General features: G+C 44.8%; 1 protein-coding gene across 1 annotated transcript; it reads left to right on the top strand.

Moving 5' to 3' along the window:
• The first annotated feature begins 2,378 nt into the window (after positions 1–2,378).
• Positions 2,379–24,875, top strand: CDC25C (cell division cycle 25C). Its single transcript, XM_056124776.1, has 14 exons — positions 2,379–2,568; positions 4,138–4,232; positions 4,959–5,004; positions 6,673–6,706; positions 6,785–6,874; positions 8,450–8,545; positions 12,046–12,201; positions 18,413–18,565; positions 18,923–19,024; positions 21,885–21,947; positions 23,175–23,273; positions 23,905–24,038; positions 24,421–24,532; positions 24,726–24,875. The coding sequence occupies exons 1-14, from the start codon at positions 2,381–2,383 to the stop codon at positions 24,873–24,875; spliced, it is 1,518 nt and encodes a 505-aa protein (XP_055980751.1). The 5' UTR covers positions 2,379–2,380.
• The last annotated feature ends 306 nt before the right edge of the window (positions 24,876–25,181 follow it).

Here is a 25,181-nt window from a genome sequence, read left to right as displayed (position 1 = left end):
CCCCAATCTATTTACTTTTGACACTGCTATAGTTCAATATTTTTCTGTCTCTATCCCCCACCTCTGCGGAATTATGTTATGGTCCTATGAAGTGTAATTATAGTGATCAAAGCAGAAACCAGTTCATTCCATATTTCTACCCACAGCCTGATTTTTAGACTCTGGTATGGCAGGGTTCCATGCTGACCCCCACACTTACCTTCTATCCCAGGTGACAAAGACTCTACACACCTCTTTCCTGGGAAGCAGATTCTGTATTAGGTTAAAAGCCAACTACTGGGCTGCACATCTCAGCCACCACCACCTCCAAGATCCTACAACAGATGTATATTATATTTCTGGTTTACTTTTTCTCAAACATAAAGATTACATTTCTGATTTGTTTCTCAAAATGTGTTCTGCGGGGCTGGAGCAATAGCACAGCGGGTAGGGTGTTTGCCTTGCACGCGGCCAACTCGGGTTTGATTCCCAGCATTCCATATGGTCCCCTGAGCACCGCCAGGGGTAATTCCTGAGCGCAGAGCCAGGAGTAACCCCTGTGCATTGCCGGGTGTGACCCAAAAAGCAAAAAAAAAAAAATGTGTTCTGCAACTTATGTTCTATGGGTAGCACCTGGGGGGCTTGTTAGACCTCTCCTTGAACCTAGGAGAATTATTTGGGTAGACCTATAATTGTTTATTTTGTGCCACATCTGGTGGTGCTGGGGGAATGGGAGCTAACTTCTAGGTCAGCTCTCAGAGGTCGCTCCTGGCTTGATTCTGGGGGACAAAAACATGCACTCAGGATGTTAAGAATAAATTCTAGAGTTGCAGAGATAATACAGTGAGGAGGGTGCTTGCCTTGGGGGCAGCCGACAGATTCAATACCCAACATCCCACATGGTCCCCTGACCACCACCAGGAGTAATTCCTAAGCGCAGAGCCAGTAGTCCCTGAGCGTCGCCACGTGTGGCCCCAAAACCAAAAGGGAGAAAGGGTGGGGGAAATCCTGGGCTCTGTGCTTAGGGATCGTTCCTGATAGTGCTTGGGTGACCATTAGCGATTCCAGGGATTGAACTCGGTTTGGCAGTGGGCAAAGACAATCGCCCTTCCCCACGGTACAATCTCTCCGCCCCCCCCCCCCAAAATTATCTGGTTAAGATTCAAATTTCAATAGTTTAGATTCTTTGGACTGTGATACGAATTGTTCCAAAGAGGATTCATCTATTCTGCTTTAAATTTTTTTTTTTTTAATTTACTCTCACACGATCTAGCAACTCTGGGAAGCTTAATACTAAAAGAACACCAAACAAGGAACTCTCTTGCAAATGCCAAGGCTGTTTTACACCCATCTCGCCCTAGCGTCTGCCACACCTTCGGCAAATGCTCCTTCTCCAGAGGAAGAATAATACAACTAGAAGGGAAAGAGCCACGTAACGACACAGAAAAGCAGCAAGGAAGCGTTTAGAACCTGTTTCCACCTAAACTTAAACCTCCAGGTAATATCCCAAGAGCAGCTGTCGCCTGCAAGGTGCCATTTAAATCTCCCGGAGTTGGAACGAGGGAGGGAAGGCAGAGGTCAAGAAGAGCGTAGCGATTGGCTAGAGGCAGAGCCAATGGCGCGCCACTTTCCGAACCTTGATAGTGAGCCAATCGTCGCCCTTCTTCTGGTAGCCAGGCGGGGCAAGTGTTGTTCCTACCCGAGCAAGCTTACGCCCCCCAACAATGATACGACTCAAACGATTGGTCGAGGGAGAATGGGCGGGCTCACGTTCTGACGCAGCTGAGAGGCGATTGGCTATTGGGAAGGCGGAAGGTTCGAATGGCTGAGGTCCGGAGCTGTTAATTTTTCTTGCTACTAAGATTCCCACCTGGATCCCGTCCAGTCGAGAAGCAAGGGTATAATTTTAAACTCGTCTCTTCAGAAATTTCTTTTCTTTCTGCTCAGGCCTCCACTTTTGATTTCCCCACCCGCTTTCCTTTCTTCTCAAGGTAAGTCTGACTAGCACGACGTAAAGCCTGGCTCCTGCAGACCTCGTGGTCACTGCCATGTCCGGTAGTGGCCCCACAAACGAAAGTTCGGAGGGCCTGTTTGGCATTGCCGCGACTTAGGAGGCCTCAGTTCCTTCTCGGTAGGAGCCGTGAGCTCTGTGTCCCCGCGCAGGTCAGCCCGCGTCTCAGAGCCTCTTTCCAAGTTGCCTCTCGGGAAATTCGGGTTCCCAGGGAAAGGCCAAGCCGCTTGGAGCTGTGGTTCCCCGTTTGGGAATGGCCCACCGTCCAATACCTGTAGGTTTGTCTGCTGCTTTGAAGGGTGGTTGGTTGAATGTCGTACAAGCTGAACCATCGGTGGTATAGCTACAGAGACGAAAGGTTTTATTCTTGTCTTAGAGAGCACGGAAACCATGTCTGCACAGCTCTTATCCTCAGGAGAGAACGGAAGTCCTGACTCAAGACTTAGTTTTAGGTCCAAGCAGAGAAAGATATTAAACCGACTCCTGGAGCGAGACTCTTCATTCACTAATACCGATCTCCCTAGAACTCCAGTGAGCAAAGACGCTGATGATTCTGCAGACCTAAGCATTTTGTCTGGGTAAATCTAATTCACGTTTCATATCTTATCACCTTTGCTTTTCCAAAAGCTTTTGGGTGTTTTTTTTTTTTTAATTGAGGGGGTGCTGGGAGATGGTAGATCATGCAGATGCTGGGGATCAGACCTGGGGCTCTAGCATGCAAGGCATGCGTCCTAGCCTTTTGAGCTTCTCCCCTGCTCCTTTTGGCTGGTTTTAAAAAAGTTTTTATGGTGGGATGGAGAGATAGTACAGCAGAGAGGGAGCTTGCCTTACACGGTCCTTACCCTCGTTCTACCCCCAACATTCCATATGATCCTCTGAACACTGTCAGGTGTAATTCCTGAGTGCAGAGTCAGGAGTCACCCCTGATCATTGACAGGAGTGACCCCAAAACTTAAAAAAAATTAATAATAATATAGATGATTGTTATTATTTCTGGACGGGAACTTAGAGATAATACAGTGTATAGGTCATTTGCCTTGCATGCTACTGACCTGGATTTGATTCCTAGCATCCCATACAGTTCCCCAAGCTCTGCAAGGATGATCCCCGAATCCAGGGCCAGGAGTAAACCCTGATCATCACTCTGTGTGGACTAAAAAAAGTAATAATAATAAAGTAAAATAAATTATTTACACCCCAGAGAGATAATTGAGGATATAAAGTTCTTAAGCAGGCCTAATATGAGTATGATTCGTAGGCACAGCCTGGAATAAGCCTCGAGCACAGCAGGGTGTGGGCTCCCGCCAAAGTATTTGTAGTTGATAAAGGGTTAACTTCTTTTTCTCTTGACTGATTCTTTTGAGTTTTAGAATTCTAAGACATAGAAATGATCTTATCCAATCTTACCTAGATTTTGTGAGGCTCAAATAATGTGTTCTGGGAAGGATCTTTCAAAACTATAGCATTATATCACTTATTCATGCTCTGACTGTTACTATTGTTAATGTTCTCTAAATTGTGGTCATGCTTTAACTTGCAATCAAAATGTGATAGTTATAGATTTGAAAAAAATGTAGTATTTTAGGGAGAAATCAAAATTGTTCAGTGTGCAGGGAAGAAAGTATGGGGTGAAGATCCATCTTAACAAATAAAGTTTGACTCGGTTAAAAATAATTATCTTGGGGCTAGAGAGATAGCACAGCGGGTAGGGCGTTTGCCTTGCACGCAGCCGACCCGGGTTCGATTCCCAGCATCCCCTATAGTCCCCTGAGCAACACCAGGAGTAACTCCTGAGTGCAGAGCCAGGAGTAACCCCTGTGCATCGCCGGGTGTAACCCAAAAAGAAAAAAAAAATAGTGGAGTTCATGCCCAATTCAATCACCCTAATCAATGGCTGGATAAATAGCAATACTCCTACATAAAAAAAATTAAAAAGAATTATCTTAAACATCAAGATAAAATACGGTATGCATTATTGGAATAGAGAAAGTTGGGAGATTTTTCTCAACTTATTCTGAAATAATTCCAGAGGCAATTAATATTTTTGGACCTTGTTTAGATAATGTGATAGTCATTTATGGGTGCTTCATTAAGAAGAATAACATGTTATTGCAACCTAATGGGGATCTTGATTTTTGTCTCAACAGAGAAACCCCAAAATGTCGCCTTAATCTTTCTAATTTTAGTGTTGGGGAGATGTCTGCCACTCAATTTAGTGCTTCCACAGATATTGATGAAACTGGTAAGGAGAAGGAGGTAAAGATCTAAAGGAAAGAAGAATCTTTTTGTTTGTATTGTTCTCTTTCTTTCTTTCTTTCTTTCTTTCTTTCTTTCTTTCTTTCTTTCTTTCTTTCATAGTTTTTGGCCACACCAGGCAATGCTCAGGAGTTACTCCGGGGAACCATATGGGAGTCCAGGGATCAAACCTGGGTTGGCTGCATGCAAGGCAAGAGCCCTACTCACTGTACCATCACACAGGCCCCTAAAAGAGAAGTCTTTAACATAGTTTTTATTGAACGAAATCTACTTAGAGTTGTGACTGGAGAGAAAGTAAGGAAATACATGTTCAAGAGACAACCTGGGCTTCTCCAGAGTGGAAAAAACTAAACTAAAATGACAAGTTTTATATTTCTTGTTTATTCTCAGCTGAGTCAAAGAAACCAGCATAAGAAAACATTCCTAATTCTTTTGTTTGTTTCTTTTGTTACTTAGGGGCCACACCTGGTGGTGTTAAAGATTTACTTCTGATTCTGTGCTCAGAGATCACTCTTGGCGGGACTGGGGAACTTTATGGGATTCTGGGGGTTGAACCCGGAATGGTCAGATTCAAGGAAAATGCCCTGCCCTCTATATTATTTTTCCAGGCCCTCAACTAATCCTTACACATTTTTTTTTATAGAGTCTTTAACTAACGGGAGTCTTTTTTATTAATCCACCCTTTTAATATTTGTTTACTATCTGATTGCAGGTCTCCTGGATTCTTCAGGACCTCAGGAAATACTGTTAGCTAAGATGTAAGTTTTTTTTTTTTCTAAATGAACTCCATACTAAAGCACTGGTTCATTGATTTTATCTTATACAAAATGTGCAGAATGTGGAACATTTCACTTCAGGTGTAAAGTGTAAAGTGTAGATTGAATTCCTTCTCTTCAAAGTTTTTTGTTTTGTTTTGTTTTGTTTTGTTTTGGGGCCACACCCAGCAGTGCTCTGGGCTTATTCCTGGCTCTACACTCAGGGATCACTTCTGATGGGCTTGGGAGACTATATGACGTGCCAGGGATCAAACCCAGGTCAGCAAGGCAAGCGCCCTACTCACTGTACTATCACTTGGCCTCTGTTGCTAATTTTGTGTTATTTTGGGGCTACAGCTACTGTTGCTCAGGAATTACTCTTGGGTGCTTAGGCTTTGCTCCTGGGAGAGCTAGGGAGAACACGTGATGCCAGGGATTGAACTTGGGTCTCCTTCATGCAAAGCATGCTTCCTAGCCCTTTAAACTATTTCCTTGCCTGAAACTATCATCTTTGATGTGTTTCTATGTATATGATTATGCTAGTGAAACAAGGATCTTTTTATTTAAGTTTTTGTTTATTTTATATTTTTCAATTTATTTTATTTACTTATTTTTTTTTTGTGCTTTTTTGGGTCACACCTGGCGGTGCACAGGGGTTACTCCTGGTTCTGCACTCAGGAATTACCCCTGGTGGTGCTCAGGGGACCATATGGGATGCTGGGAATCGAACCTGGGTCAGCTGTGTGCAAGGCAAACGCCCTACCTGCTGTGCTATTGCTCCAGCCCCAGTTTTTATTTTTTTATTGAATCACCATGAGATACAGTTACAAAGTTTTCATAATCGAATTTCTGTCAACAATGATCAAACACCCATCCCTCCACAAGTGTACCTATCCCACCATCAATGTCCTCAGTATCCCTCCCGCCACCCCCACTCCACCCCACAAATGTCTTTTTTGAAATTTGTTTTGGACGTTACCCTGCAGTGCTTGGGGGCTATTCCTGGCTCTGCTCAGGAATCACTGCTGGAGGTGCTCAGAAGACGTTTATATAGAGATCAAATTAAGTTTAGTAGACGCAGATACTTTAATCTCTGCATTATCTCTTGATCCTCTGATAAGGATCTTACACCCAGGATGTCACTTAACATCTTACTGTATGCACATCCTACGTATAGTTACTAGAAACATATAAACTATGGGGCCTGAGTTATAGTATAGCGGATAGGGTGCTTGTCTTGCAAGCATCTGACCCAGGTTCCGTTCCTGGTATCTCATATGGTCCCCCGAGCACCACTAAGAGTGATCCTTGAGCACAGAGCCAGGAGTAAGCCCTGAGCACTGCTGGTGTGGTCCAATAAAAAAAATAAGTAGGGACTGGAGCAATAGCACAGCGGATAGGGCATTTGCTTTGCACGCATTCGACCTGGGTTCGATTCCCAGCACCCCATATGGTCCCCTGAGCACTGCCAGGGGTAATCCCTGAGTGCAGAACCAGGAGTAACCCCTGTGCATTGCCGGGTGTGACCCAAAAATCAAAAAAATAAATAAATAAAATAAAACAAAACAAAGTATAAGACTCCTAAAATGGAAGTGAGGAAAATTGCAGAATTACCCAAGTAGTATTTGGGGTCTAAATGGCAGTTTTATGGTTTTGTTTTTAAATCTACAGGACTCATCCCCAGTACCATATAAAATGCAACCCAGTGAGTAACTTTTCTTTCTTGGGCTTGGCTTTGTTTCTCAAGTCACAGAGGAAGCTGAAGGTCTCGGATCTCTTGTAGGCACAGCTACTTTGTAGTACTCCCAATGCTTCGCTCCAAGGTCACAGAAAGAAAGATGCAATATGCAACTCATCCACAAAGGAAGAAAAGGTGAGTGTTGACTGGATATGTTGATATTTTAGCAGTTTGCTTTCTTTCTGTGGATCATTTCATTTGTATCCTAAGACTTAGAGCTGTTTCTACTACACCTTGCTAACAAGCAAACTGCATCATTTTTAGAAAAATTTCTTAGACTGTTATTTGTTTCCTTCCTTAAGATTTGACCTTAGGGCTGGGGATGTGGCTCAGTAAAGATTTGGTCCAGGGGCAGAAAACTAGCTTCCAGGTCTTTCCCAGCATGTCTCATTATCACTGGTCAGCTGACAGTTTAATGACGAAATTCTGTTACTGTAGCATAAGGAATTTAATACATTTTGTTTAAAACAGTTTAAGGTAATTACATATATGTTTATTAACTCTTTGCATAACTTCACATGCAAGTCTTACTTTTTAATTTCTTTTTGTTTGTTTTTTGGGGGGCCCAACCTGGCAGTGCTCAGGGGTCACTCCTGACTGCACTCAGGAATTACTCTTAGTAGGTTCGGGGGATCATATGGGATACCAGGGATTGAACCCAGGTCAGCTGCATGCAAGTCAAATGCCCTTCCCACTGTACTACTTACTGCTCTGACCCCACTTTCCATACACTTTGTTGTGGTGCTTACGTGGGTCACATCCGTTTTAGGTTGTAGTGGGCACATTTGACTGTGCTGCTGGCAGGACACCTAGATTTTTTTTCTGTTTTTGTTTTTGTTGTTGGTGTTTTTGTATTTTTTATGTGTGGCTGTGATCAGTGGCTGCTCTGACTCTGTACACAGGGCTTACTCCTGACTCTGTGCTCAGGGATCACACCTGTTGGGCTCAGGGACCATATGGGATGCCGGGGATCAAACCCAGGTTGGCCGCACTTAAAGCAAACGCCCTACCCTCTGTAATACGTGTCTTTTTTTTTTTTTTTCTTTTTGGGTCCACCCGATGATGCTCAGGGGTTACTCCTGGCTCTCCTGGCTCTGCACTCAGGAATTGCTCCTTACTCCTGGCGGTGCTCAGGGGACCGTATGGGATGCTGGGAATCGAACCCAGGTTGGCTGTGTGCAAGGCAAACGCCCTACCTGCTGTGCTATAGCTCTAGCCCCTGTAATACCTTTCTAGACACCTACCAAAAAGCTTTCTTTTTGATCAAGCTGTACTATTGCTCTGGCCCTAATTTGATTTAATTAATTTTTTTTTTCTTTTTGGGTCACACCAAGCGATGCTCAGGGGTTATTCCTGGCTCTGCACTCAGGAATTACTCCTGACGGTGCTTGGGGGACCATATGGGATGCCAGGGATCAAACCCAGGTCGGCCACGTGCAAGGCAAATGGCCTACCCGTTGTGCTATCGCTCTGGCCCCAAATTAATTATTTTTTGGTGTGTTTTTCTTTTGTCTTTGAGCCACACCTGACAATGTTCAGGGGTTACTCCTGGCTCTGCACTCAGGCATTACTCCTGGTGGTGTTTGGGGGACAATATGGGATGGCAGTTATCGAACTCAGGTCTGCCTCATACAAGGCAAATGCCCTCCTGCTGTACTATTTCTCCTGCTCCCTAATTTTGATTTTTAATATATATATTTTTTAATTTAGGAAAACAATTTGAAGCCCTTGGACTGGTGGGCATCGGGAAAACAGAAATTTCAAAAGAAACTAGGAGGCCCTTTTATGTCTCCTCTTTCTGTAAGGGTGAGTCACTTAGCATTGTTATCCAGGTTAACCTGAAGTACTGCGGGGTATAGGATGGAAGATCTGGGGTTTATGACCCTCTGAGTTTTTCAAGCTGGTGTGAGTGAGAAAAGAGGTTGGAGAAGCAGTATCTGAACAGGGAAAAGGAGGAGGTAAACACAGTAATATCCTTTGGTTTCAGAAGAAAAAGTGTGTGTGTGTGTGTGTGTGTGTGTGTGTGTGTGTGTGTGTGTGTATTGGCCACACTAATGGTGGTGTTCAGGGTTTACTTCCTTTGCTCAGAAATCACTCCTGGCAGAGTTCAGGGAACCATATAGGAGTTCAGGGATCTAACCCAGGTTGCTGTGTGCAAGGCAAGTGTCTTATTTTCTGGCTCCCAGAATGTTTTTATTTATTTTCTTTATTTATTTAATTTTTTTTCTTTTTGGGTCACACCAGCGATGCACAGGGGTTTACTCCTGGCTTTGCACTCAGGAATTACTCCTGGCGGTGCTCGGGGGACCATATGGGACGCTGGGAATCAAACCTGGGTCGACCATGTGCAAGGCAAATGCCCCTCCCCACTGTACTATCGTTGCTCCAACCCCAGAATGTTTTTATTTTTTTAAAAATTTCTGCGGTAGGGTCTTCTGGAAATATAGCATAGAGGTTAAGGCACTTGCCTTGCACACAGCTAGTTGGTCCAAGCTGGTTCAATCCTAGCACCCCAAAGTGTGGTCCCCAGCACAGAGCCAGCTATGGCTACTGAACATTGCTGGGTGTGCCCCCTCACAACTTCTCCTTTAGTAAAATGTTTATCTGATTTCGTTTCGGGTTTGTTTGTTTGTTTGGAGCGTTGGTGGTTTTGGCCTATACCCCACGGTGCTCAGGTGATATTTCTGGGTCTGTGTGTGCAGGGGCGACCCCTTGTAAGTGCTGCGATGGAATGGGGGGTGGGGGTTGACTACATGCAAGGCAAGCAACCTTATCTCCTGTACTATGTCCCAGCCTGTTTATTTGATTCTGACAATATTTTCTGCCAAATATGAAATGGTTTAACAATAGAGAAAAGTGTAGATAACCAAAAAGCTATTTGGGGTTGGAAAGAGAGTTCAGGCTGAGTGTGTACTTTGCGTGAGTCGGGTTTGGGTTTGATCCCCGGAATTTCATGTTCCCTCAAGCACAGCTCAGAGAGATTCTTGAGCATAGAGCTAGGAGTAACCTCCTGAAGCTTCCAGGTATGACTCAAAAGTGCCAGTCCCCCCAAAAAGAAAAAGGTACATTATAGAGAAAACCCACAATTCGTATTTTACCTCTTTTACTATTATTTATTTGTTTAGGGCTTTTGGGGTTATACCTGGGGGTCTGGGGGATCACTCAGGGATCACTCCTGGATCTACACGCAGGAATTACTCCTTGCGGAGGTCAGGGGACCATATGGGATGCTGATGTGTGTGTGTGTGTGTGTGTGTGTGTGTATGTATGTGTGTGTGTGAATCCCAGGTTGACCAGTGCAAGGCAAACACCCTCCCTGCTCGATTTTCGCTCTAGCCACTTACATCATTTATTTTCAGTCTTAACTAACTACATGTAATTTTATAATCTAAAGTTTGTATTACATGTGTTTTGTTTTGGGGCTGCACCCACTGGTGCTCAGGGCTTACTCCTACTTTGAACTCAGGGATCACTCCTGACCGTGCTTGGGGGGACCATCTGGGGTGCTAGGGATCAAACTTGGGTCAGCCTTGTGCAATTCAAGCACTCTCCCCATTGTATATATTTAGTCCCCAGTACTCAAATTCAAACTCAGGCCCTCATGCCTTCAAGGCAAGCCTCCAACCATTGAGCTATTCCTGGCTGCCCCATAGCTACTGTCATCTTACATTGTCTAGGCACTTACTGGCTTTAAAACACAACGAACCTCATGGTGTTTCACTAATAAAAATTAAAAAAAAAAAACCCACAACAGAGTCTTGGGGCTGGAGCGATAGCACAGTGGATAGGGCATTCATTATATGCTGTATAAAATACACGATTTATAGATTTTTTCTTAGAACCTAAGGCTGTCATCATATTTGATGATTAGTGGTCATTGGCATTATGATTCTAATTCTTTTTTTTTTTCTTTTTGTTTTTGCGCTATACTCAATGGTGCTCAGGGATTACTCCTAGCTCTGTGCTCAGGGATTATTCCTGGTGGTTCTCTGGGATGCATATAGGATGCTGGGGATCAAACCTAGGTTGGTCATGTGCAAAGCAAATGTCCTACTTGCTGTACTATCTCTCCAACCTCTGAAAGATTCTAATTTTAATAAGGTTCATTTTATCTGGACTGGCGTGATAGCACAGTGGTAGGGCATTTGCCTTGGGCGCAGCCAGCCAGGCCGAGCCAGGTTCGATTCCTCCGTCCCTCTCGGAGAGCCCAGCAAGCTACTGAGAGTTTCTTGCCCGCACGGCAAAGCCTGGCAAGCTACCCATGAAGTATTCGATATGCCAAACACAGTAACAACAAGTCTCAAAATGGAGACGAAACTGGGCCTGCTCAAGTAAATCGATGAATAATGGGAGGACAGTGACAGTGGTCTTTTATTATTTATTCGCTTATTTTTGTTGTTGTTTTTTGTTTATTTGTTTGTTTTGGCCACACCAGCAGTGCTAAGGGTTTACTTCTGGCTTTGTGCTCAGGGATCACTCCTGGTGGGACTCAGGGGACCATTTGGGGTACCAGAATAGAACTTGCATCGGTGCCTGCCAGGCAAGCACCTTACTCACTTCGTTCTCTCTCCAGCTGCTGATTGTTCATTTTTTTTGGTTTGGGTCACACCTGAGAATACTCAGGGGTTACTTTGGGGTTGGCCACGTGCAAGGTAAATGCCATTCCCCTTGTACTATCGCTCTGGCCCCACACTTCCTTCTTTCTCTCTCTCTCTCTTTTTTTTTTCTTTCTTTCTTTCTTTCTTTCTTTCTTTCTTTCTTTCTTTCTTTCTCTTTCTCTCTTTGTCTCTTTTTTACTGAGGCTTTCTTAACGGTGCTTGAGGGCTTTGAGGGCCACTCCTGGTAGTGCTTGGTCCTGGGTGTTCTGATATTGGGAACCAAGCTCATGACCTCAAGCACGCAGGATATATGCCGCACTCCTTTGAGCCACCACACAGGGCCTTGTTCTCTGTGTTTTTCTGTCATATTCAAGAGTAATTTCTGGGGCCGGAGCGATAGTACAGCAGGGAGGGCGCTTGCTTTATATGCAACTGACCCAGATTTCATCCCCAGCATCCCCTATTGTCCCCCAAGCACTGCCAGGAGTGATACCTGAATACAGAGCCAGGAGTAAGTCTGAGCACCACCAGGTGTGGGCCTCTCACTCCCTCCCCCAAAAAAAGAGTAATTGCTAAATCCAATGTCAACTTGCTCCCTAACTTTATACTTTTACCTCTTACTTACATTTAGGTCTTTGATATCAGTTAACTTTTATTCATAATATAAAGTTCTTAGATAGTATTTAACATTACTAATATATTTGATAGAACAACAAAAACTTGGTGGAGTGTGAAATGAAATATCTGGGCAGTCCCATAACAGTTCCAGAATTGCATAAAAATCCAGAACCCAGAGAAGACCTAGCAGAAGAGATTTCAGGTGAATTGATGGAGTTTTCCCTAGAAGATCAAGATGTGGCCAAGGTAAGTGTTCTTTGATGGTTACTCTAGTTATTATTTTTAATATTCTTGCATGCATTTCTTCTCTTTTTTTTTTTTTCATTTTTTTTTTCAATACCCAGCAGTTCTGGGGGCTACTCTCAGCTCAGTGATCCCAGTGATATTCGGGACCATGCAGCATTAAGGAATTTAACCCAGGATGCTGTGAATCCAGGCATGCACTCCAGCCTTTGGGCCATCTCCGTGGCACCTTTTTCTGCCTTCTTAGATAATGTTGCTTATCTAATAGGTGGCAGCCACGATACTAGGCGGTAGAGTACAGAGATCAAGAAGGTATAATCAGACTTGGGAAATGGTGTGAGCAAACCCTGGGTTTGATCCCTGGCACTGCATGGTCGGTCCCCTGAGCACTACTTTGGTGTCCCTGGAGCTGAAATGATAGAATAATGCATAGGGCATTTGCCTTCCTGGACTTGATCCCTGGCACCCTATATAGGTGGTCTCCCAAGCCTGCCAGGAGTGATCCCTGAGCGCAGAACTAGGAGTAAGCCCTGAGCACAGCCGGCTGTGGCACTTTGGTTCAAATGCAGGGAACCACCCCACATATGGTCCCTTAGCACTGCCGAATATCGCCCCAAGAAAGAGGACATGGTTCTGTGCTCAGACGGGACTCACTGTGAAGACTGTGCTGTGTGTGTGTGAGGCCCTGGGTTCCATTTTTGGCTCCAGAAGTAAATAAGGAAGGAAGACCTGGTGTGTGTCTTGGGGCTGCCTGACTGACAGGGTGTCGGGCCCTGTGGGACTCTTCTGACTGTTTGCTAACCAGGCTACATTACTAGTTTGTAGATTGCCATTGGTATAATCGAATATTAAGTGGTGCTTTCAGATGTATTAGAAATGGGTGGAATAGGGCAATGCTATTGTGGAATAGGGTTTTTCAGCTACTTTACGATTTATCCTTAGTCTTTTATATCCATCTCCACATCTCTAAGAGGAATATGAAGCCTGTGGCTTGTTGGGTGCAGACTAATACGTCGAAGATAGTTTCTGAGGCATTTAACATTTCTGGATCAGCTTTATTTCTTTGAAACAGTACACGCAGGATTGTGTGTTTTTTGTGGGGTGTTCACAGTTTGCCATGCGGGGGGTGGGGTGGTTACTGGGCTTGAATCTGGTGATCTTGCAGTTAGCCCTTTTAGCCATCTCTGTGACTCAGGAATGCTGTTTAAATTTATTTTTTAAGGGAACTATGATATTGTGGAATTAGAATGCTTGGATTCTAGTCCTCATTCTCTTGTTTAATATTATAGCAATCAGAGAAACAGTGACCTATGCTGCAGCTTTATTTCTCTCTTTGAAAAAAGGAGAGCAGGGTCAGAGTGATAGTACATGGGGAGGGTGCTTGCCTTGGATGTGGCACACTATCCCCGGCATCCCATGTGGTCCCTTGAAGTCTGCCCTGAACACAGAGCTAGAAGGAACCCCTTAGCACCCCTGATTGTGACCCTAAAGCCAAAAAAACAAAAAAAAAAATAGAGAGCAGCAACCAGAGTGATAGTACAAGGTTAAGGCATTTGCCAGGTTTGGAGCCTGGCACTGCCAGGAGTGAGTCCTGAGCACAGAGTCAGGAGTAAGCCTTAAGCGTGACAGGCCCCAAAACAAAACCCAAAAAATCGGGGCTGGAGAGATAAGTCAAAGGGCTAGAGTGCATGCTGGCCACCTGTTTTGATCCCTGGAAACACGTGGAGCAAGCTCAAAACAGCAGTGGGTGTGTGTCCCCTAAAGAGAAACCTGGAAAACAGGAGAGCTTGGGGCCTGGAGATACTGCTCAGGGCTAGGGGCCTTGATGGCCCTCACACTGCCATGGACAGCCTCTGAGTAAAAAGCCGGGTATAGGCCCTGAGCTCCCTGGCTGCAGCTCAAACACTGCTCTCTGCACAAAGAGTGGATGGCATAAAGATACATGTAATCTCAGGGCTAGAGGTTTCAGCAGGTAAGGTGCTGACCTTGCATATAGCTGACTAGGCTTCGGTCTCCTGCAGTTCACATGGTTCCTTGTGCCCTGCCAGGAACCATGTGGCAGGTCCTGATCAAGGCTGGAGGTGGTCCAGAAACAAAACAAACCAAAAAACAGTAAAACTAAATCTCAATAGAATTGATGTGAATAAGATAAAGTATTAAAAGTAGTTCATAATTATATATCCATCATTGTTAATAAATATGATTGCAAGGGTTAGACAAGTATCTTAGTTGACTAGAGCACATGCTTTGTATGCAGGAGACCCAAGTTTGATTCGCAGTATTGCATGGTACCACAAGTACCACCAGGAGTAACCCTTGAGCACTGAGCTGGGAGTAGCCCCTTAGCACTGCCTACCGAGTGTGGCACAAAAACAAAATGATGTAAGTTGTAATAGCATTTAATAAACTCTGTTATTAATTATTTACCATATGTGTTATTGCTTATAGTAAGTACTGTACAATAACTGAGGACATTGTAATTAAGACAACATGAAGCTATATTTATCTATTCCAGAAGATAGACAATGTAAGAAAACATATGAGAACATACGAAAACAGGATGACAGAATGTGAAATTGCTGAGCTATATTGTGATATGAAAAAGTGACTTAGGAGTTTGGAAGGGTATTACTTTTAACTTTAACCCAAGTAGCTGGAGAACTGTAAGGCTATAACGAATTTATATAGAAGGGTGAATTGAAAATGAGTAATGTATTCTGTTTTGGACATTTTGAGCTAGAGGTGATAACAGAAAATTTAAATGGAAATACTGAATCCGGAGTTGGAATCACCAGGGGCGGAAATGTGTATTTTAAGACCATCTGCATAGAGGAGAGAATGAGGACCAATGACTCCAAGTTAAAGGCAAGAGAAGAAGCTTGTGAGGGAGTGAGAGTCACTAGCAACCCCATGAGGAAGTAGTTGGAGTAACAGCAGAATCAGGAAGGAGAGATTTAGGACACAGAGAGGGGTCTGTGTTTCATTTGTTTGGGGGCCACACCTGGCGGTGCTCAGGACTTACTCCCAGCTCTGTGATCAGTCACTCATAGGAGGCTCAGGGCTCCAGAGAGATAGTAAGCTCAGAGCACAGTGGATGTGTCCAAACCCACTCCCCCTCCCATTTTTTTTAAATATCTTATTGCTTGGGGCCAGAGAGTTAATTCATAGCGCAGGACATTTACCTTGCAACTCGCCCCCCCAGATTCAGTCCCCAATACCCCATTATGGTCCCCTACGCCCTGCCCAAAAAAACCAGAAAAACAAATAAAAACCATATTGTTTATAAGAGAATGGAAAAAGAAATAACTGTCTCTTTTGGCCTTCAGCTGCCTCCCATCTAATTTAAAACTTTACTAAATATGTATAGGAGTGCCCCCTTCCGGTACTAGGAGACCATATGTGTTGCTGGGGATTCGAATCAGGGCAGGCCACATGCAACACAAGCATCTTATCTGCTGTTCCATCTCTTTGGCCCCACAATTTCTTTCTTTTATTTTTTTCGAGGTGGGTAGGTGGTGGGGCAGATTTGAGGCCATTTCCAGCAGTGCTCAGAGCTTGCTGCTGGTTTTGTGCTCAGGGAATACTCCTGCTGGTACTGGGGACCGTATGTGCTGCTAGGCAAGTGCCTTACCCACTGTACCATCTGTTTTACCCCAAACGACGAATTGGATGATTAGCTGCAGTAATTTAATTGTTGCAGATTACCTGAGTGTTATGAAGGAAACCTTAACAGATATGATAGGGATTGAGACAAAGACAAATAGAGAACTTTTTTTTTTTTTGGCTTTTTGGGTCAAATCTGCTGATGCTCAAGTGTTACTCCTGGCTCTGCGCTCAGGAATTACTTCTGGCAGTGCTCTGGGGACTATATGGAATGCCGGGTATTGAACCTGGGTTGGCCATGGGCAAGGCAAATGTCCTGCCTGCTGTACTATTGTTAAAGTCCTAGAAAGGAATGTTTTAAGTGAGGTGATTAGGAAGGTCACCTCAAGCAGGCTAGTTTCAAATAGATAGTGAACTGCCCAGTTTGCCTGCTACTCAGGAGATTCCTAGGATATCGGGGAATGTCTCCAGCAAGGTAGGATGAGTTGGTCTTACTGTGAAGGAACCCTGTCTAAGGGGAGGAGTAGGAAATTGTTTCATTAGACATGTCGGGGCTTGATGGTTACTTGGACAAAAATGTTGATTATGGAGAAAGAAATGGATGAATTAAAAATAAATTTTGGATAAACAATCAAAAAGACTTGATGAGTTAGATGTTGGTTGCAAAGGAAGGGTGGAATCAAGAATGACTTTCTTTCTTTCTTTCTTTTTTTTTTTAATTTTGGGGCCATACCTGGCAGTGCTCAGTACTGGAGTGGTAGCACAGTGGGTAGGGTGTTTGCCTTGCACGTGGCCGACCCGGCCGACCGGGCCAACCCGAGTTCAATTCCTCCGCCCCTCTCAGAGAACCAGGCAAGCTACCGAGAGTATCTCACCCACATGGCAAAGCCTGGCAAGCTACCTGTGACATATTTGATATGCCAAACACAGTAACAGCAAGTCTCACAGTGGAGACATTACTGGGTCCACTCGAGCAAATCGATGTACAACGGGAGGACAGTGCAGTGCAGTGCAGCGCTACCTGGCAGTGCTCAGGGGATTGAACTCAGGTTTCCTCATGGAAAGCATGCACTCCAGCCCTCTGAGCCATCTTCCCAGCCCAAGAATGACTTTTGATTTCAAGTATTTTGTTTCAAGAGAAAATAATCAGAGGAAAGTGGTATTTATTTAATTTTTGTGTGTGACCTCAGGGATTGCATGAAGAGCCTCTCACATGCAATTTTTGAACTCTGTCTTTGAGTTCTATCTCTTGTTCCCAAATTCCAAATACAGCAATCTGTTTGCTCTGAGATACACACACACACAAACACACCCTTTTTTTTTTCTGTACCCCATGCGTCCCATTCCCTTTTCCCCTGTGCCAGGAATTGAACACAGGTCCTCACCACATGAAAAACAAGTACTGTACTACCTAGCTCATCCCTGGTCCTCTCTGATATTCACATAATCTGTGGTCCCTCTTGTTGCACTGCATAAAATATTCCTGCTCCTCTCCAAACATCACCCCCCACTTTAGTCTGTGTCCTGTTCATTCAGTAATACTGAAGATTCAGAGTCTTTTAGTGGTGCTTACATTGTAGTGAGAAGAAAATTAATACTTTACAATCTAGTTTATGATAAAAAATATTGTGGTAAGTGCTTGCCTTACACGCATCCAACCTAGGTTTTCATTCTCAGCACTGCATGTGGAACCCTGCCCCCCTCCCCCCTAGCCCTGCCTGGAATGATCTCTGATCAAAGAGCCAGGAGTAAGCCCTGAGCATAGCCAAACCAAACCAAAACAAATATGCAGGCAGGCATGACACTGAGTCCCCACCCTCCACCTCTGCAGTACTGTCTATGGAACTTTTATGGACCCAAATCATGGGGATGGAGAACTGGTATGTGCAGGACTGTCACCTGGAAAGTTTGGTTTTACTAGAGTGGAAGCCTCTGGAGGAGATCCTACATCAGGCAGTCAGAGAGAACAACAATCAGACACAGACACTATGCTCCCCAAGGACCCTGCTTCTAAAACATGTTTTCTGGGAGTCTTGAACATTACCCAGAAAAAGGCAGGTTTTAGTTGGTAGGTCCGGGGCTGGAGCGATAGCACAGCGGGTAGGGCGTCTACCTTGCACGCAGCCAACATGGCCGACCCGAGTTCGATTCCTCCGCCCCTCTCGGAGAGCCCGGCAAGCTACCGAGAGTATTCGATATGCCAGACACAGTAACAGCAAAGTCTCCAATGGAGACGTTACTGGGCCCGCTCGAGCAAATCGATGATCAACGGGAGGGCCTTTACTTTACTTTTACTTAGTTGGTAGGTCTAGGGGAGGCCTGGCATCTGGTATTCTGCATTTCTAACAAATGTATAGAGGTTTCCAGTTAGTCTAAAGACATACTTTCTTTGGGTTTCTTTTGAGCCATTCCCATTGGTGCTCAGGGTTACCAACAGGCTATGTGCTGGGGTTAGGGTTAGGCCTTGCAAGTCCTCAAAGGACTGTATGTGGTGCCAAGGATCAAACGGGTCAGCAATATACCCGGTAAACACCTTAACCCCCGTACTACCTCTCTGCCCCATGAAGACACACTTTGAGTAAAAATCTAAAGCTTTGCTATTTTTAAACAGGCATCTTTGAACAGAAGCTCTCTCTATCGCTCCCCTTCATTGCCGGGGAATTTGAATGAGCCCAGGTGGAAGCAGGTGGTAAAATTCAAGAACAACGTATCACCAAATAAAGTGAAAAAAAAGCATTGTTCTAGCCACAAAGAATTCAGAGTGGTAAGAACCCTTTTTTAAGATGAGAACCTGTTTGATATTCTACCTGATCGTCTTCTTTGCTTTTTTTCCTAGTTGCTTTTACTTTATCTTTTTGTTTCCATTACCCGTTTGTCGCCATATATAAAATAAATATTTGTGCTGTACTGTACTTTAGGGAAAGGTATAATTGCATTGTATTCCCAGTGTGTGTGTGTGTGTGTGTGTGTGTGTGTGTGTGCATTTGTATGCACAGTGGGGGGACTACACCTGGTAGTAGATCAGAGAGTGTGCATATTTTAATGGGTCCTCACTTCCATTCCTTGATTTTTAAATCTTTTACGTGATAATTGGGGCTGAAGAGAACCTTGTCATTTTCAGAATATGGGTCTAAAGAAGACCATCTCTCTCTGTGATATTAATATCAGTCAAATGCTCGAAGATGATTTTAACCAGGGGTATCTGATTGGTGATTTCTCCAAGGTGAGTTTAATTATTCTTATCATATATATGTTTATTTATTTCTCCCTATCACTTGGCAGTGCTCAGGACCACTCCCAGTGGTGCTTATGGGACCTTACAATGCTGGGTATAGAAGAGAAGTCTGGGATTTACATATGCAAAGGATATGTTCAGTTCTTTGTGTTCTCTCCACAGCCCTCATTCTAAATTTCATTGAGTTGTCATTTATTTATTTTACCACATCTGGCTGTGCTGAGAACTTCTAGCTCTGTTCTTGGGGACTACTCCTGGCAGTGCTCTGGGAACCATATGGGATGCCAGGGATCGAACCCAGGTTGTCCACCTGTAAGGCAGATGCCTTCCCATTGGACTCGCCCTTCAGTGAGTTGTATTGGATCTGACTACTCTCTGCTAAGGACACTAGGTATAAATATGCAGCGTTCTGTGGGGAGAGTGCCAAACTGAATTCAGTACTGTACTCAGGGCTTATTTCTGGCTCTGTACTTAGGGATCATTCCTGGCTCAGGGGACCAGGTGGGATGCTGGGGCTCAACCCCAGCTACCCACTATACTGTCTCTCTGGTTCCTAAATATTCAGCCTTACCAAGTACTCTTTGCTAACCCAAATCTGTTTTAGTTGATCTAGGCCCTCATTTTTTCAGATGAGAAAGTTTTGTGAGAAAATCCAGAGTAGTGGAAAAGCCTGAGTCCTTTAGCCTTTTTCTCTTCTCTTCTGTGTGGTTCTTGTGCTAGCAAGGGATTAGGACACACTGAATCACCTTGTTCATGTGCTTGGCTGTGGTGCTTGTGGTGGTGCTTGCACACAGAGCACTGTGGCAGTGATGGTGGCACTGGGTTGTAGTGCTGGAGTTCCAAGCAGATCTAGACCAGACCCAGTGCGTACACACGGGCGGTACCTAGGGTTCACCTTGAGGCCTTAACACTTATAGGGCAGACATTTCAGCCCCTGAGCTATTCCTCATACCTCCACTTTGTTTCCTTTAAAAACTGTCTTTTAGGGGCTGAAGAGATAATATAGCAGGTAGGGTGCTTGCTTTGCACACAGCCAACTCGGGTTTGATTCCCAGCATCCCATATGGTCTCCTGACCACTGCCAGGAGTGATTCCTGAATGCAAAGCCAGGAGTAAGCCCTGAGCATTGCAGATTTGACCCCCAAACCAATAGCAATAATAATAATAATAATAATAATGAAATAAGAAAAAATTCTTTTAGGAACCAGAGCAGCAGTACAGGGGGTAGGGCTTTTGCCTTGCACGAGGCTGACCTGGGTTCAATCCCTGGCTTTCCATCAGTTATGTTAGCCCCAAACCCCACTAGGAGTCATCTCTGAGTGCAGAGCCAGGAATAAGCCCTGAGCAGTGCTGGGTGTGGGGAAATTCTCATGGGGGACCAAAGAGATAGTGCTGGGATTAAGGCATTTGCCTTGAATGCAGCCAGCCCTGCTTCAGTCCTCTACACTGCATGGTGCCCTAAGCAGTGCTGGGAATGACCTCCACACACAGAGGGCTCGCTCCCAAACACTGCCCGCTGTGGCTCAACCAACCCTTCTTCCCTCGCAATAAAAGCTTCTCTGGGATCTGGGGCGATGGCTCAGTGCGCTGAGTTCGGGGGCTGCCTTGCATGCAGTTGGACTGGATTCAGTCCCATGCACCATATAGGGTCCCCTGAGCCCTGCCAGGACTGATTCCTTAGTACAGAACCAGGAGTAAATCCTGAGCATAGCCAGGTGTGGCTGTGAAACAGAGCAGTTACAATCACTAGCACCACATGGGCCTCTGAACACTGCCAGGAGTAAGTACCTCACACCAGTTAGCTCAGTAGGCTGGAATACATCTTTGCATGCAGGAGTCCTGAATTCAGCATTGTATGGTGCCCTGAACACCACTGGGTGTGACTCAGAAACAAATAAAATAGTCTTTCCAGTTCTGCATCATCATATTTTGCTTTGATTTTTAATTTTTTTGTGTTGTGGTGCCAGGATTTGAACCCAGTCTCCTATATTTGAAGCAAGTGCTTTACCTATGGGCCATCTCTGTGGCCCCTACTTCAACATATGTTCCATTTTGGGGTGCCAGGGATCATCCCAGGCATTAGATATGCAAGGCGGGTGCTCTACCACTGAGTTATGCCTGGCCTCATTTTGTCATTATTATTTGAGGAGAGGGATGGGGCTTGGGCCACACCTAGTGGTTCTCGGGGGTTACTCCTGGCTCTTTTACTCAGGAATCACTTCTGGTGAGCTTGGGGGACCCTTATGGGATGTGGGGAGATTGAACCCGGGGTTGGCTGCATACAAGGCAAGTACCCTCTGTACTATCTCTCTGGTTCCCTCATTTTATTATTTTTAATAACAGTATGGTATGTCATTTCTTTAAGTGCCCAGAATTTTTTTTTTCTTTTTGGATCACACCCGGTGATGCACAGGGGTTACTCCTGGCTCTGCACTCAGGGATTACTCCTGGTGGTGCTCGGGGGACCATATGGGATGCTGGGAATCGAACCTGGGTCCACCGCATGCAAGGCATATAACCTACCCACTATGCTGTGGCTCCAACCCCTGCCTTTTTTTTCCCCTGAATTTCTTGATAAGTCATTCGTTTAGGATGTTTACTTTTACAACTTACCATCATCCACATTGTTTCCAAATCTGAAACTTTGGTTGCATTCTAATTTGGTTTCTTTGGATTAATTCTTTGAATTGAAATTGCTACATGTCTACCCTCTAGAGACCACAGATTTTTGAAAGTATCTGGAGTTATAAAGGTTACTTCATATATTGGAAAGAAGGACAATATATGCGACTTTGATCTCAAATTTGGCTACAGAAAACTTGCTATTTTTGCTCTTGGGTATTTCTAGGTATGTGTGCTGCCAACTGTATCAGGGAGACACCCAGATCTGAAGTACATCAACCCAGAAACAGTAAGCAGATATTTGGAGATGGTAACTGATTACATAACCTACCATCTGGTCTATTCTGTCCCTAAAACCCACACTTCTGTTTGTCTTTCTTTCACTGTATTCACTCTTATAGACTTCCTTTTCTTTCTTTAGTCAACTTTTGTTTTAACTAAACAAATTATCCAATGTCCTGGAAGGAGATAGTGGAAGAACATGAAAAAGATAATTATTTGGACATCTTATGTGTTGTCTGCCCACCACTTGGAATATTTTCCTTTTGAATGCCCAGATTTTATTCTGGCATATGTTTTATGAAAATATATCACAGTGAACATATAGTGCTACAATTAGCCTTAAAAAATGCCTCTAACAACCAAAAGATATCTATAATCCTTTTTTTTTTTTTTTTGCCTTTTGGGTCACACCCAGCCATGCTCAGGGGTCACTCCTGGCTCTGCACTCAGGAATTACTCCTGGCGGGGCTTGGGGGAACCATATAGGATGCCAGGGATCGAACCCGGGTCGGCCACGTGCAAGGCAAACGCCCTACCTGCTGTGCTGTTGCTCTGGCCCCATATAATACTTTTAATGGCTATGTAATATTCTGTTACACAACACATTTTTAATTAAACCAAAAACCCCTATTGAATATTTTAGCTATTTGTAATCTATTGAGATGAGTAGCATTGTGCTCTCTGTACTTTTCTGTTTCCTTAAGATATTGGAAATTGGGGCCAGAATGATAGTACAGTGGGTTAGGTGCTTACCTGGCACACAGTTGATCAGGGTTTGATCCTGACACCCCATATGGTTCCCTGAAGCACAGAGCCAGAAGTAAGCCCTGAACACAAAACATAGTTACATTTAATTTGTATATGTGTTTATAAACCCCCCTAGAATGGCTGACCCAGTGTCCTCATACACAAGTAGCTTTCTTCCTTTGCCCCCTTTTCTGGGAGACTTACTTTTCTTCTCTGTGGTCGAAGGGGAGGACATACTTCCCCTCTAGTCAGATTTTGTTCTCCAGCTGTTACTTCCAGAGTCCTTGGCGGTCTCCTAAAGGACTGATGTCAACCCATTGGTTAGCCTGCGTAGTCTCCCTGGTGTCCTCACTCTTATCAGCTTCTCAAAAAGGCACCTCCCTTTCTGTGGGGTGGGGCAGACTCTCTCTCTCCTAAGTCCTGATGAAAGGACTGACGATGGGTGTCCAGCTCTGGAACTGGGTCCTCACTCACAGTTTCTATGCAGGTGGCTGCCTTATTGACAGGGAAGTTTCAGGATCTGATTGAGAAGTTTTATATCATTGACTGCCGCTTTCCATACGAGTACCTGGGAGGACATATCCAGGTAAGATGACAATGGGAACATTAACAGGGAAGCGGGCAGGGTTCTTTATTGAGAAGATTCTGTAGACAAAGGTGCCCTGAGTCAAGGTAGTATGTGACGCACTTCTTTGTTCTCATTTTTGCTTCCCTTCTACCTTGCACAGTTTTTTTTCCTTTCCCCTCCTAGACAATCTTCCTCTTCTCTGTAGGAGCCAAGAATGCCCAATAAAAAAGAAAAACAGTAACCCAAGGACTGAGAATCATTTTGCAAACAATTTGTCTAAACATTTTTTCGTCACAGTGGTTCCTTACAGTCTTGGTTATTTAGTTAAATGAAAATTTATTGAGTATCTACTACACACTCTAGAGGAAGATAGAGCTATAGGTGGTCTTCTGTCCTGTACATGATTATAGTCCATTTTTCCTGGCCCAAATACCCCATTATAATATCTGTTATATTTCAGTGTAGACACAGTCCAAAGTGCATTAAAGAAATGCTTTTAGAACTAGGATCTGACTCAAGTGTTGCCTCCCTGCCTAGAATACGTGAGATCTTGAGTTTGATCCCTGATACCACATGACCCTGATCACCACAGTATGTGACCCTGCAGATAAGAAAGCAGAAATATTTAAAAAAAAAAATTCTTCTACAGGGAGCCTTAAATTTGTACAGTCAAGAAGAACTATACAACTTCTTTTTAAAGAAGCCTATTGTTCCTTTAGACACCCAGAAAAGAATCATCATCGTGTTCCACTGTGAATTCTCTTCCGAGAGGGGTCCTCGAATGTAAGTGGCTATACAGGGCTGGGCGGGGGATGGACCTGGGTATTGATTAGAGGCAAGGAAACTTCCCAGACCCGTTCCGAGACTGACTCACAGAGTGAGTCGTCTCCACTGCAATTTGAAGAGTGGAAGGGAGTTGGGAAGAAGGGGTTTTTTCAGTTCAAAAATTGGAGCAATAAAGGGGAAACAAGGACTGGGGAAACAGGTATGGAAGGAAGGAGTAAGAGTGACGCCACCTGGACGTGGCTTTGCAAAAACTGCCTCATCCGGAGGCCATTCCTTGGGCCAGCACTGAGCCTGTTCTTCCTCCTCCTGCCCAGTGAGCGTCCCGTGGTGTCCTTACATTGCCTCACTCCACCCACCCATCTCTGCCTTGTCCCTCAAGGTGCCGCTTTCTGAGGGCGGAGGACAGGGCTCTGAACTGCTATCCTGCCTTGCACTACCCAGAGCTGTACATCCTCCGAGGAGGCTACCGAGATTTCTTTCCAGAATATATGGTAAGGCTTGGGTCCGAAGGGGAGTCCAGACTCCAGGAGCCAGCTTTAGTGGGCAGCTCCTGGGCCCACAGGGCCTCGTGAGAATATATCGCTTCCTGTCTGAGCCACCAGCAGCAGCAGCTCAATTCTGTGATATTTAGTAGGCCGAGTTCTGGAGCCCAGAGGCTCCCTTACGCAGTCCCCTACTTTCCAGGAGCTGTGTGAACCCCAGAGCTACTGCCCGATGCATCACCAGGACCATAAAGCCGAGATGCTGCGGTGTCAAAGCCAGACCCGCGCCCAGGAAGGCGAGCGGCAGCTGCAGGAGCATATCGCCTTACTGGGGAAGAGCGGGAGCTCGTGAAGGAGGACTGGCCACAGCCCCCTGACCCCCACAGACACTGGCAATTCTGCACACAAGGAGACCACTTCCTGTGTCACTACACCTTAGATTGTTAGAAGATGTCCGTGGAGCAATGAGGTCCAGGCCTGGGCATAGACTGCATTTCACTGAGCTGTTGTCGAGCTGGAGGAAGTGTCCTGGCAGGCACCCCGCAAGGTGGTGTGCAGCCTGCAGTGCAGGGAGATCTCTGGAAACGGGTGCCTTTCCCTTCTTGACTGCTCATGTCTACCTCCCACAGGGCTTCAGGCTCTGCCAGAGAGTTCCTAT

The sequence above is a fragment of the Sorex fumeus genome, unplaced genomic scaffold (genome assembly GCF_029834395.1).
Source record: "Sorex fumeus unplaced genomic scaffold, SorFum_2.1 ptg000051l, whole genome shotgun sequence".
Lineage (NCBI taxonomy): Eukaryota > Metazoa > Chordata > Mammalia > Eulipotyphla > Soricidae > Sorex > Sorex fumeus.
Note: the sequence above shows the minus strand (reverse complement) of the source record. Positions and strands in the feature narration are given on the sequence as shown.

What these genes read in the sequence shown, in the direction of transcription:
- CDC25C (XM_056124776.1), top strand. Translation starts at nt 2,381, where the DNA reads ATGTCTGCACAGCTCTTATCCTCAGGAGAGAACGGAAGTCCTGACTCA. An exon ending in TGTCTCCTCTTTCTGTAAGG is followed by an intron (nt 8,546 to 12,045) that starts GTGAGTCACTTA and finishes TATATTTGATAG; the next exon opens with AACAACAAAAACTTGGTGGA. An exon ending in GCCACAAAGAATTCAGAGTG is followed by an intron (nt 18,566 to 18,922) that starts GTAAGAACCCTT and finishes TGTCATTTTCAG; the next exon opens with AATATGGGTCTAAAGAAGAC.